This window comes from Oncorhynchus gorbuscha, linkage group LG25 (assembly GCF_021184085.1).
Source record: "Oncorhynchus gorbuscha isolate QuinsamMale2020 ecotype Even-year linkage group LG25, OgorEven_v1.0, whole genome shotgun sequence".
Taxonomy (NCBI): Eukaryota; Metazoa; Chordata; class Actinopteri; order Salmoniformes; family Salmonidae; genus Oncorhynchus; species Oncorhynchus gorbuscha.
Genome location: NC_060197.1, coordinates 16,181,613 through 16,197,406, shown reverse-complemented (window position 1 = coordinate 16,197,406; position 15,794 = coordinate 16,181,613). Strand labels below are relative to the sequence as shown.

Sequence of the window (15,794 nt, the reverse complement as noted above, 5' to 3'; positions counted from 1 at the left end):
TTTAGGGAGGAACTTGTGTTTTGCTTTTAGTAGTCAGTCACTCACATGGACAGCGCAGTTCAATCATAGCCAAGTCATAGTCTTGGAGCCCTTGTCAATCAAATTAGGTATAGGTAGATAATTACACCAATGAATGCACCAATTTGTAAGTCGCTCTGGATAAGAGCATCTGCTAAATGACTTAAATGTAAATGTAATAATTATTTGGACCTCAGTGTAGCTCTAAAATGCTTTCCCTGCTTCACAGTCCTAACCTGCTACCCATTTACGATATCAAGGTTGCTCTTCAGAGAAACCCTCCATCCACTTAGTTGGTATTAGGATTAATGCACACTGCATGTTCTCTCCTCTGCCAGTGGTTTTTCAGACTTTGATAACACTCTACTTTGTATTCTTTCCCAGGTGACGACACCAACGTTCCCTGTGGTGGTCAAGATGGGTCATGCCCACGCCGGCATTGGCAAGGTAAGCCTCCCTGCGACGTTGATTCGCACGCGCACACCACCACAACTAAGGTCTGGGCACTCCCTGGCTGCCCATCTCTCCACTTCACCATTGCATGTCTGGTCTTGATTTGTTTTGTCTTTGTTATGCTAACCTATCACATACTGTACAGTTAGGAGTTGAGCTGTACATAACAGACCAGGCTTCTTCTCTCTTCTCAGTGTATCTCTGAGTGTGATGATGGCATGACATCCCTTCCATAAGCAGGCTATCAGTCTTGGAGAGGAGGTGGAGAAGGGTGTGAAGCTGCAAGCCATGATTTCACAGTGTGTCTGATAGGAAGGGACTTTGGGGGCTTTTTCAGGGGGTTTACATGTTCATAAGGAGTTAGGGGGGAGATGTGGGAATGACATGGGCATCGGCAAGCTGATCAGCGTCAGGATCTGAAGACCTCCTAGTTACCTCATAAAAGCCAGGATATGCTACTGTTTGGCCTGTTTCCTACGATGTCAAGCAAAGAGGCACTGATTTTGAAGGTAGACCTTCAAATACATCCACAGGTACACCTCCAATTGACTCAAATGATGTCAGTTAGCCTATCAGAAGCTTCTAAAGCCATGATTTAATTTTGATTATTTTTCCAAGCTGTTAAAAGGCACAGTCAATTTAGTGTAGGTAAACTTCTGACCCACTGGAATTGTGATTAAGTGAAATAATCTCTTTAAAAATTGTTGGAAAAATTACTTGTCATGCACAAAGTAGATGTCAAAACTGACTTGTCAAAACTATAGTTTGCTAATAACAAGACATTTGTGGAGTGGTTGAAAAACACGTTTTAATGACTTCAACTGTATATGTGCGTGTGTGTGTATATACGTATACATATATAAACACACACACACAATTTCAACAGCAATGCAGTTCAGTGAACAGCCAACCAAAGCGAGTGATTACTAGCCCAAATGGAGCCCTCCTCACATATAATACAGGACCTCCCGAGCCAAGTCAGTGTGTTTACACGGGGAAGCACTTCCTATAACTTCATCCCCCTTTCCATATAAAGGGCTGGGTTGGGTTTCCTCATGTTCCCACATGTCCTCTGGATCACTTAGCATAGGCCCATTGTAGACCAGGACCTCACTTAACCCCCCTGACCTTAGAGGACTGAGAACTGGGGGTAGAAGAGGGCCTGGATGTAGGCCATTCAAGTGCTCCACATGGCTTTTAAGTTGAGCTGAGAGACTCTTGACAAAAGACATTTGGTTAAAATTCAAGTATCTGGAGTTGTGGAAATTGGGACTAGGACGATGGCTAGTGATGGTGTTAAAACAACTGAAAATCCTATGTTTGTTTAACCTAATGCCCTTATTAGATTACATGTAATAAAGCGCAGTGTTTTCACTTAAACAGTTCTTCATGATCTGTAGCCTAAATTAAATGTTACAGCAAAATATTTTAAACAAGTGAATACAGCAAAACAAGTGAATGATTGGTTACTTCTAACGTTAATCCATTTTGTTTTTTTATGATATCAGATCTCCGAAAGAGACCATCACAGCCTGACCATTGCATGTAATTGTTAATCCTGGTTGGGGAAGTTACGAATGGCTCACTAAAGGGTAGACTGATTTAACTGACACTGGAGAATATTTCTCAACCATTTGAAACTGGCCAGTGTCCAGAATCACATTGCTTTCCACCTCACCCAGCTCTTGATACAACTGCCAGTACATACCCTCTTAATTACCCTTATGGTTTCTGCTTCCAGTATTATAGTTGACTTTATTTACTCAATGGTTCATCTTATTCTCTGCATGGCTTCTCATATTTACACCATGGTTTGGCTCCTTTTTCTCTGGCTCTCCAGAGGTATTGGGTTACACCTTTTGGAACCACAGTGGGTAGCCAAGTACACAAATACTTTCCTCGTGAACAAAGGATAACAATTTCCCCCTTGTCTAGCTACCTCCACCTCTGTCAAACATACTCAAGATGCTATCTTAAAGAGTAGTTATGACAGCGAATGAAATGCCTGATCCAAAAAGTGGGCAAACTCCTCCCCCAGATCTTTTCCATCTCACTTGAGAAGAAGAGATGAGCTGAAAGGAGAGAGAGGTGGGGGTGGGAAAGTCCGTCCCTGTCCACGACAGCCCCTCACTGTTCCCACTGACTTTTCACCGCATGGTGGATGAATCATAGTGCCAACGATAACAGCCAGAGGGGATGATGATGAGAGTCAATGGAGGGAATATGAAGGGAATGTCTAGGACTCTGGTTGCTATCATCATACATCATATGGGTGATATACATTCAGATAGCTATACATTACAGGCTGTTGCTGTTTGGCTTTCTACTACTCCTTTACCCCTTTTCCCATGGTCTAAGACAGTTTCAGTTTCCCTCTTTTTATCAATACACACATATCTGATTGGTAATTGGGTGTCTTCGGCTTAGTGTGCCTGTGAATTTCATTTAATCAAACCTGTTTACATATAAAAGATACAGCAGATTAGCATTTACTGTTCAAAAAGGAATCTACAGAATTGTTCTCTTTGGATAAGTTGTGGGTCGATTGAATTTAGCTATTGTTTGTCATCTCCATCAAAATGTTGTCTAGCATATTAGTGGTGGAAGAGGTGAGTTTACTCCCTTAATATGTAATGCGCTTTTGAGCACCTACTGTAAGTGGAAATGCGTAATATAAATGCAGTCAATTATTACTGTACTGTCTGTATATAAAGTCACTGCGTACCTGATGAACTCACATGGGTGTGAGAAACGTGCAGCTCCAAAAATTCTAACATTTTCCAGAGACGAAGCTTTTCATTATCCTGTCTGTGTTGGATTTACATTCCTTTGGGATTCTATCGGTCTACTTCAGCTCCTGTCTCATAGCTTTTATAGCATGTTTGGTAATTAACCATCACAAACTACCAATTATGCATATCTTCCTGCTGATTTAACTAATTAGTGGTGTCTTCCTGTTTCAGATCAAAGTGGAGAACGAACTTGACTTCCAGGATATTACCAGTGTGGTGGCGCTGGCCAGAACCTATGCCACCTCTGAGCCATATGTCCTGTCCAAGTACGACATCAGGATCCAGAAAATCGGCAACAACTACAAGGCCTACATGTAAGTATGATGTTGTCTCTATGCTGTGTACACTGGGTTTTGTCTGTGACTTGGACATGTCAGCAATGATTGTGACTAGAATGAAACTATATGGCTTGCATGTGAATGACTTTACCAGAGAGAGAGAGAGGGGGGGGGGAGAAAGACATGGAAACAGAGATGGATGAATGAAGGGAAACAAAAAAAGAGATGGATAGAGAGAGAGACCCTAGAATAGTCCAGCCTGCACGCCAATGTGTGTGGGAAGAGGCCCATGGTACACCCTTCCCAGTCAGTGGAGGCGTGCAGGGCTCACCCACACCACAGCACTTCCTTCTCTACCAAGGGAAAACGACTAAGGTTGTCTCCCAGAGGGAAGTGACAGCATCGGCCAACGTGACCGTGACCACAGGCCAAATTCAGCCTTAGTCTCAAGCTTAGCTTGAACTAAAATAATCTTCTGAGTAACCAGCCACTTCAATTTCAAATGCTCAACAGCACCCTCTTGAATACAGCAGACCTCGTGCAGTAAATGTAAAACACCATGTACAGTAACAATGAAAGTGAATCTACGCCCTTTCTACTTTCATGTCTCTCAATCCGAACAATTATTGCTTGACTAAGAGGAGTGGAATTTACTTCCTTATCTCAATTTATTTTCTCGGCACCAGTCATGAAAGCACGTCTCCAATTGACCTTGACACAAACATAATGTAGGCGTACATTGCAATCATCAATGTAGAATTCAGCGATAGCATTCCCCCCCCCCAGGGTCTTCTGTAGAACTACTGTACAAAAACAAAACACAATGACTAAGCTAGCTGACCATTGCTTTCCATTCCAGTCCAGAGAATAGCTGAATGCCTGATTTAATTTCCTTGATTTTCACCTTTTCTAGGAGGACGTCCATCTCCGGCAACTGGAAGGCTAACACAGGCTCAGCCATGTTGGAACAGATCGCTATGACGGACAGGTAAGCTGGCCTATAGACACTTTGTTAGACATAATATAACAGATAAGCTTCATTATTATAAATTCTGAACGCTTATAGATGTATTATTGTGTTCATTAATTTGTACACAAGTAAATAAAAGACAATGTGATGAGAGTTTAGAAGACGAGCGAAAAGTGTATGTGCAGGAGAGGTGAAAACTAACAAACCTGAGGGGCTTGTATGACACCTCCCCCTTTCAAATATGTATAGAACAAAACAAACAGGAAATGATATCCTGATGTGTCAAACAGTTAAACAAGTTATAAAGCATTATACCTGCAGGCTTTAAGTAAAGTGTTACCAGAATTAGTTTTTCACTGCCACGGTCTGTTTTGTAATTGACAATGACGATCAGTTGTGGATGTCGCTGTGTTCCAGATATCGTCTGTGGGTGGACTCCTGTGCCGAGATGTTCGGGGGACTTGATATCTGTGCCGTGAAAGCCGTCCACGGAAAAGATGGCAATGACTACATTATCGAGGTTAGTTTATTCTTAGCATGTACTGTCAGTGGCGATTTTAGCATGTAAATCTTAATGAGTCCCCCCAAAGATTGTGGGATGCATTGCAGCAAAGCCACTACACAACACTAAACAATACATTAATTGTACTATAATGGTGACAAACAGTGCCCACAAACTGTTAGGGTCTACATAAAGCTGTCCCAACAGCAGTCTCAACAGCAGTCCCAACACCTTACCACTGCTACACCTGGCTATCAGCGGAGCCTTGTCTGGCAGCGGAAGTTTATTCAGCCTCATTTACTGACTATAAAAAATATATAGCTGATATGGCTGACTTGCTTAAACAAATGTGGTTTCTACTGACAATTGAGATGTACAAACTATGGCATAAGGGCATGACAAGCAGAGGAGAGGCATTGCGTAATTTCTATTAAGACATTAATGAGAGAGCTAGGACGGATGTAGTCTAACTATTTGTTCAGCACTTGAAATGTACAGCAACAGAATTCAGAACATGGGCCTTTCTTACAGTGTTCTCCCTGTACACCAAGTCAAAGCCGTAGGATAAATAAAGGGGGTATATAAGCAGACAATGAAAGCTCTTACAATATTAAATGATTATATTTCTCAAAAACAGGTTATAGGTTACATATGCACAAGTCAGAACAGTTGGCGAAATTAAGAGGTGAAAATATATAAAATTATTGGAGTGAGGCACATGGGCTACTAACAGCTAGCTAACTAACCAACACAACACACTTAGTATTACTTTCTTAGCTACAGTATACATGTCTGCCTGGCATATTACATCATTTATGCAGCAGCATACAAGACTAAATGTGCCCACCTGTTCAAGTGAGCACAAGGTGAGTCCCAACATTTTTTTGGACTTAACTTGTTGTGCTTTGCTCATTTGAACAGGAAGGTGGCGCGGCAGTCCTTCGTGGGCAAATTTTGTCATAAAAGTCTGGCATTCTCTGGATTTATGGTGCTTTCAAGATAACTAGGAACTCGAGAGAAAGAAAAAAAAGTTTGAGTCATGATGAGGTCAGTGATCTTCAGGTAGTAGCTCTAGAAAATGGCCCGAGTTCCAGATTTACAATTTCGCGTTGGATGAAAGTAGCTCGTTTTTCCAGTCCCCAGTTGTCTTGAACTCACTAAAGTCATATTTTGCAGTTCAGAGTTGTTGATTGATGAACCATGCTTCATTGTCAGCAATGGCCAATTGAATGTTTATCATTTTAAACAAGAGACCCTTAAAAGAAAGAGACCCTTAATCTTAGATTTGGGACCACACAGCCAAGCCACTAAATAGCAGGCTAATGATTGCTTTGCAATGCTTGCAGTTAGCCACTGATTCTTTCCAAACCCCTCATTGTTGAATTTTCAATTTCCAATTTGTTGTTTAATGGTCGACTAGCACCGATACATTTTATCTATATTTTCTCTTCATTACTTCTCTTCATATGACAAGGATTAAAAAGGATTTGCAAGGAAATTGTCAACTTGATTCATGATGATGACTGCTGGCTAAGATTTTGAACACTACTGTAGATATGTGATTTGACGTAATTTTATCTGTGGACAATGACCTTGAGCAACCTTGGATGGGCACTTCTAATGTAACCCGATGGCAGCACCCAAGAGGCTTGAATTTTCTAGCTCTACCCTTAGACTTGTCGGTGACGTAGTGTCCCCATGAGTGACAGAACACTAAGCCAATCACGGTGCAATGCTCCGTATTTTCTGCTGACTTTCCCCACCACCACATAAAGTGCCGAGCTAGGCTGTGTCGTGTCTTTGGCTATGCCGGATTAATATGATATGACATGCTATTCTATTAAATCATTTCTCTGTAATTAATATTACCTGATTAAGCTAATCAGGTAAATGTAATTAACTAGAAAATTGGGGCACCACATAATAATCTTTATAGAGTTGTTATCTTCCGAATAAACTCTTAAAGACCTAGTAATCTTTTACATCAGTAGCAGTCAATATTTAATCGTCAATTTATTCAGTCTCATCTGAAAGTTGTAAATTCTTGGTTATCTACACGAACCCTGGCTAACAAGTTGAATCAGCAATACAAAATGTGGTTTATTTATTTACTAAATACCTAAATAATCACACAGAATTACATCTACACAGGATGGATCATACATTGATTACAAATTGTCATAAAGGAAAACGTCCCTAGCTGACGGAACCGATATGACGGCTGGTTACACAAAGACAAGGGGTTTGAGTGAAATAGTGGGAAGATTGAGGAACAAAGGGTTTTGTCTCTATCAGGCCATAGGCAGATATGCTAAACTGGATACGTTGTAGTATCGTTGTGTGTGTTAGACTTTCCTACCCCACGTTTACAGCGGCTGCTGGTAACTCAACAGCGAGGAGGTATCACTTCTGGAAAGAATAAGAGTTCAAAGTTCATACCAAGTTGCCATACTTTTAAGCTTGTGCTATATTCTGGCTGGTATAGTCGAAATTCATGCTTTCGGCGTGTCGATCATCACCTTCACATTGAACATGATGCTAATTTCGTTCTGAGCCCTTTTAATGTAGGACCGTCGTCCTCACGGCCTCGGAACAGAAAGTTTTTAATTTTCAACAACTGGTTTATATAGTGGTGAAAGAAGGACGTGTTTCATAGTTTACAACGAAAGTCTGTTCACTTGGGCGGGGCCTGGTAGTGAGCGGAGTTTCTCTATGACAAACCGTTCTCTCATTTAAGAAGCTAAAATTACATTTCATTGTTTCACAAATAGTTTCATATTTTAACATTTAAATTGTGCAACAATTCCATGTGAATCTGATAACTAGAATGTGTCGACTTTCCAAGATAGGTTGTCATCCTGTCATTAGTAGTAATGTCTCAGACGACAAATGATCTGGGATCACATTCATTAAGTACCAACGCATATTTTCAACTGGTTGGATTACCGAAATATGATTCCGTTTCCCACCTTTCGATGTTACCAGACTCTCTGTTACAAAGGCTTTACAAGTGTCAACTCTATATAGTAGAGAGAGAAAAGGGGAAAGGTAATTTATGGGGGTCATAAAAATCCCCCAACAGGCCAACAAAACAAATAGAACATGTTTGTATGCAGCTTTATTAACTCGATGATAAATATATATTTTTTTACATTGTTTGCAAATTGATATGTGACATGTATGAATGCCAAAATAACATGCCCCCCCCCCCCAATGTGGGGCTCAAAACAGGGTCACCACTGTGTACTGTATAAGCAAATGGGACATTAACTCTAGGCCTTCTCCTTCAGGGTAAAAAAAAAAATATATATATATATATCTCTAACAAACAGCCCATATCATGCTCAGTGTACGTGTGCCTAATAAATATGTCCCAACCTACATACAGCTAGAAGTACATTGTAGTATTCTGAAGGATGCTCAGGCAACGTGGTGTTCAATGTGTATGCTAACCCAGTTTGAATTGCATGAGTTATAATACACTCTTTGAACTGGGTGTGAGTAACAATGGGTGATGATGAAAGATCATGTAAATTCCAGAAATATGTTGATTTTAAATCAGATTTCTGAGGTGGGCGATAACATTTCAAAGTCATCAAGTAATAGATTGCATTGACAGATGAGTTGGCGGGCGATGGTGGAGAAAGAGGGCGCAGCCGAGGATAGATCAGGCATGATCAGTCTGAGTCGGAGCAATGAAAGAATAATTACGCTTTAGGCCAAACACAACGATCTGAATTCAAACAAAGGCATGGCTAGCTGGCTGCCTACGCTGTCTGTTTGTATGAAGTAATAGATACTTGAGGAACACCGCTTTCCTCAAGTTCGTAACATTTCCTCAGCTGGTTCAAATGGCAGAACAGAGGAGAGGATATAAAGGAGGACCATAGAGATGAAATATAGTGTTCTATTCTGTGGGGAGGACTGTGTGTATTCAAACCTGAAACTCAAGATGGCTCAGACACCGACATACTGAAAAACAGAGATCGTTGGAATGAGTTGTGGTACACTTACAGTGCCTATAGAAAGTCTACACCCCCCTTGGATTTCTTCACATTTTGTGTTAAAGTGCGAGTCTAGAATTGATTTAATTGTTATTTTTCGTCAACGATCTACACAAAATACTCTGTCAAAGTAAGAACAAAATGTTTTTTAAAGATGATTGAAAAATAACACTAATGTATCTTGACTAGATAAGTATTCACCCTCTAAGTCAATACATGTTAGAAACACCTTTTCCGAATGATTACAGCTGGTGAGTCTTTTTGGGTATGTCTAGTAAGAGCTCTGCACACCTGTATTCTGCAATATTTGCCCATTCTTTTCAAAATTATTCAAGCTCTGTCGGTGTTTTGTTTTTGGGATCATGGCTTTTCAGCAATTTTCAAGTCTTGCCATACATTTTCAATAGATTTAAGTCAAGACTGTAACTGGACCACATTCACTGTTGTCTTGGTAAACAACTCCAGTGTAGATTTGGCTTTTATGTTGTAGGTTGTTGTCCCTATGAAAGGTGAATTCCTCTCCCAGTGTCTGGTGGAAAGCAGACTGAAGCAGGTTTTCCTCTAGGATTTTGCTTGTTCTTAGCTCCATCGCGTTTTCTTTTCAGCCTGAAAAACTCCCCAGTCTTTGCCAATGTCAAGTACACACATACCATGATGCAACAACCACCATGCTTGAAAATAAGAAGGTACTTACCCAGTGATGTGTTGTTGGATTTGCCCCAAACATAAGGCTTATGCATTTAGACCAAAAAGTGATTTCCTTTACCGTATATTTCTGCAGTATTACTTTAGTGCCTTGTTGCATATGTAAGAATAGGTCGAAGATAAATACACAACGCAGAGACAGAGTACGAGCGGTCAAGAGGACGAGAGTCAATAGAGTACTAATGATCAATGAAAATGTTTTTTTTTCTGTAATAGGGAATTATTGATTAATGGTTCAGAGATATGAGAGGAATATGTCTTCTGAAATAGGATACTTGTTATTTGGCCATTGGCTAGTTTTATTGCAAGGAATTCTAATTGGTCAACCACAGGCTAGCGCTGGGTAATAAAACTACATGCTGTTCCTTTGTTCTGGGGAGAGAGAACCACTGGAGAGAACATCACTGAGGACAGGGGAGAATGACAATCTACCTCCCCGTATGATTTGTCCTCTGCGAGTAAAGCTATTTTCCTCCCCCTGATTTGCTTTGGGGTTTGTTATTGTAACATAAATTGCTACCACATACATATGCATATTTTGAAATATTTTTCCAATATTTTTATTCAGTATTTTTATTCTTTCACTCTGTCATTTATGTCATTATTGTGGAGTCATGGTGACATCCCTAAGCAGTTTCCTTCCTGCAGCTCATTTCAGAAGGATGACTGCATCTTTGATGTCTGTATGCTTAAAGATATATTCCATGTCTGATTTGTTATTGTTACCTATCTTCCAATCACTGCTCTTCTTTATGAGGCTTTCTAAAAGCTCCTGTTATTTGTAGAGCTTGAAATTCAATACTGACTGATGGAACTTACAGATATTGTATGTACTGTATGGAGGACAAGGGTAGTCATGAAAAAAATATTTCACAGTTTGTGTCCATATAACATATAACTATGTGATTTGTTAAGCCAAATGCAACATCTACACTAATTTATTATTTCCTAAACAAAGGGGTGAATACTTATGCAACAACTATTTTAGTTACTGAATTTTTATTAATTTGTAAAAATGTGTAGAATTTTCTTTTCACTTTGACATTACAACATTTACAGTTAAATCTATTTCCATTCCACTTTGTAACACAACACAATGTGAAACATTTCAAAGGCTTGTGGACTTTCTACAGGCACTGTATTTAAATGTGACCGACCAGACTGATTTGGTCTTATGTAGTGAAATTATGAAATCATGTTATTTTTTACATTGGATAAAAGTAGAGACTCAGAGCTAGAAAATGGTAAATCATACACTACAGTTGAGGTACAATGGGGAAAGTAATTTTGCTTTGAAAGTTGATAAACTTGCAAACTCACTTTAAAAAAAATGGCCCTTGAATGTTTTGGTCCACCTACTGGAGAGCTCTTCTTTGTCTACACCCATTCAGCATCATTGACACCCTCTACAGCCTTAGCCCCACCCATCTCTTTAAGGACTCACATGTGAGGCCATGTGCTAAACAGAGTGAGTATGGTAGTGCACTAAACAACCAAAGATTTCAAGACTAAAGGCTGGTTTATTCTACGTCTATCGACACGTCTGTAGACCGTTGTCGCAGTGACATCATGAATATTCTATTGTCGTCCGACAACTTGTCCTTGTCGTTATGAAAAATGCCTGGTGGTCCAAAATAGTATAACTGGTGTATTTTAACACCAATAAACCCTTCCGTTTAAAAATGTATTTACTATATGTCAATCTAGCAAACCAGTCAACTAAAAGAAACTTTGTTAAACAATGTTTTTGTTCATTTCTAGCTTGTTAGCCAGCTAGCTAACATTAAGTTAGCTAGCTAGCCAGTTCAAATAATGTACATATTATATAGCTGACAACGTCTTAACTTTAACTAATTTGTGTTCATTATTACAGGAAAATAAACTGTCAAGATCATTATTTACAAGTTAATGGAGAGCTAATTACAGAAAATAGTGTGACCAAATAAAAGCAGGGCATTCTACCATATCATTTTTAACTTGGACACTTTCTTGTTGGCCTAACATAATATCCTAAATTGACTTTGGTGCAGGTCATGTTGTTTTTCACATTAGTCTCTGGTAGACACAGACTATATCAAATAAAATAAAATTTTATTTGTCACATGCACAGGGTACAGAAGGTGTAAACGGTACAGTGAAATGATTACTTGCATAGTGGAGTCTTTTGATTAGACATGTAGCTAGCTAGCTAAACAATGACCCATAATCCCAACTCATAACCTTAATACCGTGCATGAATCTAGTGAGCCAGTCAGCTAACGTTAGCTAGCTAACAGTACGCTATAACTTGCAATGAAAACAACTTTCTGAAAATGTAGCTAGACAATCTTACCATGGATGAACACTTCTCCCTCTCTGCCATGGTTGCCCATTGTTTGAAGATGTAATCCGGAGACAGTTGTTCTATACAACAGCCTTCTGCGTGTTCTCTTTTCGACTCCCTCTGCATATTTGCAATCAAAGGCCAGAATTTTCTCCATCTCCTTAGCTATCATACACTGTTTCCACCGGGCATTCCACTTATTTCAAAACTCTGTCTTCCAGAAAGTGGAGGGCAACACTTTTGCAGTTCTTGGTGATATCTAGCTGCATTAGAAAGGATTACCTACACATACAGTACTAAGCAGCTCATGTTATAGACCGAAGCGTGCTACATGGTAGACCAATCCAAACTCATCTCGGCATGTCCAGCCCATCCATTATCTCAGCCAATCATGGCTAGCGGGATGGTTCCGGTCTTTTTTCCGTGGCTAAACCTACAAGGTTCATAATTTTAACAATTGTATACACGTTTGTTATTAAGGCACATGAAAGTTCACGTACCAGGAGGCATTTATAAATGTTTACATGAAAATGCTTCTCCTTTGAAATAGTGACATGCAATATATGCCTAGTTTCCTGAAGTGTCACAAATTATCATCAGTCTTTGTGTTTTCTAGTTAAAAGATAATTTGGAGAAGAGGAACGCTAGGTTGATTTAATGTCTTAATAGATGAATAGATCATATTAAAATTCAACCCTTTTGAGGCATTTGTGTTTTGGAGCTAGTAGAACTATGTTGTACTTTAAACTTTTTACACTTGATTGTCAAGGGTTAAAGCACCTGCAATTCGATCACTACCAAGCCACTGACTTGGGAGAACCACCCAGTGAGAGTGGTCCAGTAAGTGCATCTGTTCAACAGACATTATCACAGCCTATCACCCCATAACAACCTCTGTCTGGGTTTATTTTGGGCTGCTGGGCAGCACGGCATGGTGAGCACTTGTTGCTGTAGAACACATCTGTTTAAAAGGAGCAGATGCACCGTTACACCGACCAGGCACTTCCTGTTGTTCCACTTAGCTCACATTGACTCCAGACCAGGCCTATAGCTACACACATGCACAATACATATGCCACACACACAGAGAACTGCTTTGTCCTAACCTGACGTTATTGGTCAAGCAAAGAAACGCAGGCACACACATACACAGAGGGTAAAAATAAGCTTCAGCAGACGGAGATACATGCATGTTCGTGACCTGACGTACTGTATTGGGACTGGTAAAAAAATGACGTAGTGCAACCGTCTCAGTGCTTCGGTAGCCCCATCTCGCACAACCAGCCCAGACTATCGTTTCCTCCAGACAAGCCTGGTTTATCTCCTCTCACAGGGCAGCTTATGGACGACCGGTGGGAAGGGATGGGAGGAAGAGGAAAGAGCTGGTTGTGTGAGTGTGTCCATATGGCATGTGTTTATGTATGTCAGTGCTGTGGATTGGACAACAGAGACAATTCAGAGGGGTGTGTGTGCGCTCGCGCATGTGTCTGTGTGCATATATGTATGTGTGCTCGCTCGCACCTGTGTGTGTGTGTGTGTGTGTGTGTGTGGTGCACAGTTGATTTACAGTGCAACTGGCAGCTGTTGTGAGTAACTGTCCCTGGTGCAGCAGGCCAAGCTGAACCTGTTTGTAAGCCACTGTTTTTGATGAATAGTTCTGTTCCCAGTGTTAATTTATTTCATATATCAGGTGTTACCTATACTTTTGATCTTATGGAAAATACAACGCCAATTTAACCTATTATTTTTCTTGGTAGCATTCCATAAATCATTAGACTTTTCCAGTTGCAGAGGGTGATTAGACATCATTTCAGTGCTAGCCTGTTTGTGATATGGTGAACTATAGGCTGTTCTGTTTATGTATCTACCACAGTATAACTTTGTCCAAAACACATTTTCTGGCATTCTTCAACGGTCCATATTAAATATGTCATTAAACTCACTGTACCACTGAAAGGAGGAAATTAAGGACACGCATACAATGGACTCCTCTGTGCTTTTCCTCTAAACACATTACCATGTACTAATGCAGCAATGGAAGTTAGGAACACTCATGAATGTTAGCTAAAATGAGACACAGGAATGTTTTCATACCGAAACCAGTTTTGCTTTCAATTACCTTTTAAACCTTGAGATTACTGACATTTTAGCTTTTACTCATGCACATACCCTTCTCAACCATTTTGAAAACTGTATCTCCGATCTGCATGCTCATCACAGATCCCACACAGCACTCTTCAATGTGATGTGTTTATGTGCAATCCCCTCGTGGGAAGTTTGATTTAAAATTCCTCTCATCCCATTGTCTTTGATCCATACTGACGCATACGGCCCAGTGCTCTGAGATGTCCATATTTAGCCTGCTCTCTAACATGCGTCAACATTCTCTCTTAACCTGATGTTTCTAGGGTGGAGGCCAGCCTCCCACCTACCAATCTGTCATCCTCTTTCTCTCTTCCCATTGTAGGAAGGGCTTATAACCAGTGTGGCTATCTCCACAGGCTCTCCTGAGACTGTGTGTGTGTGACACAGCATTCTTATTTGAACCGCCCACAAGGTCTGAGACAGACAGGGACCGCAGCAGTGACACAGTCACGTAATGATGTTGACAAGGAGAGTTCACACACACACACACACACACACACACACACACACACACACACACACACACACACACACACACACACACACACACACACACACACACACACACACACACACACACACACACACACACACACACACACTGTGGCGGCAGGTAACCTGGCGGTTAGAGCGTTTTGCCAGTAACTGAAAGGTAGTTAGTTTGAATCCCAGAGGCAAAAAAAAGTGAAATCTCTCTGTGCCCTTGAACAAGGTCCTTAACCACCAGTCACTGTTGATAATGGCACCAAATTAAATTCCTCCAAATTACACACACCCCTCCACTTGGTGGAATTTAATTAGTGTGAATGGGAACATAGTAATATTGCATGTCCCTGGCAGTGGAAACTTGTTCATGTTCCAGACAGACATTACACATGGTGACACCTCCCATTAATGAAAAGTAATGGCTGTTTACATTCGCTTCATATAGAATCCACTGGTATTGATCTCAACATGTGGGTCATTTCACTAATTTGGTGCCTTTTGAGTTGTGTAAAACATGTTTTTAACATTTTGTCTCGGAGCAAGAACAATTTCATAAAGACATGCATTCAGATCTCGAGGTTAAATACAGAAATTACTATAGTAAGAGCCTATTAAGTACCAAATAAAGTCACAGGGTTGACAATTTAATCTTAAATCAGCCATAAATCCCCTTGTGACGGGAATGGAAGCTTGTTGTGTGCAAGAGGGAATGGCAGGGAATGGCAAGAAAATATTTCTAGTCTGCATCTATGGGTATTCCAGGAAGCCTGGGGAGGTTCCATGGCAGAAACCTGCTAAAGAGAGGTCAGAACCCATTGTAAATCAGTGATGCCTCGTAACACATCAAACCAATCAAATGCCTTGCTTGGGCGGAGCTCCAATGAAGCTCACCAGATTAGTGCCGTTGGAGCAACAGTGTGCGAGGACAAAAACCAATTAAAACCACCACTGGTGACAAAACATTTTAGAACATTTGTGGCACACTGGTTTTCACAGTATTTCTCTTATTTTGAGATGAGCTAAAGCTACAGCAAGATGGGAGAAATGGCCTACAATGCTGACCATATCAATATTTTTAATATTGATGTTTCTGAACTGTATTTGGCCTTGAAGGCTAG

The 15,794-nt window shown here is 40.4% G+C and overlaps 1 protein-coding gene across 1 annotated transcript in view; it reads left to right on the top strand.

The window, feature by feature from the left end:
• The window catches only part of LOC124013805 (synapsin-3-like), a 124,076-nt gene that overhangs the window by 92,099 nt on the left and 16,183 nt on the right, over positions 1 to 15,794 (top strand). Inside the window, exons 7-10 of the mRNA XM_046328342.1 lie at positions 403 to 465; positions 3,435 to 3,577; positions 4,455 to 4,529; positions 4,929 to 5,031. Coding sequence (XP_046184298.1) covers positions 403 to 465; positions 3,435 to 3,577; positions 4,455 to 4,529; positions 4,929 to 5,031 — 384 coding nt within the window. The remainder of the gene's footprint in view (positions 1 to 402; positions 466 to 3,434; positions 3,578 to 4,454; positions 4,530 to 4,928; positions 5,032 to 15,794) is intronic.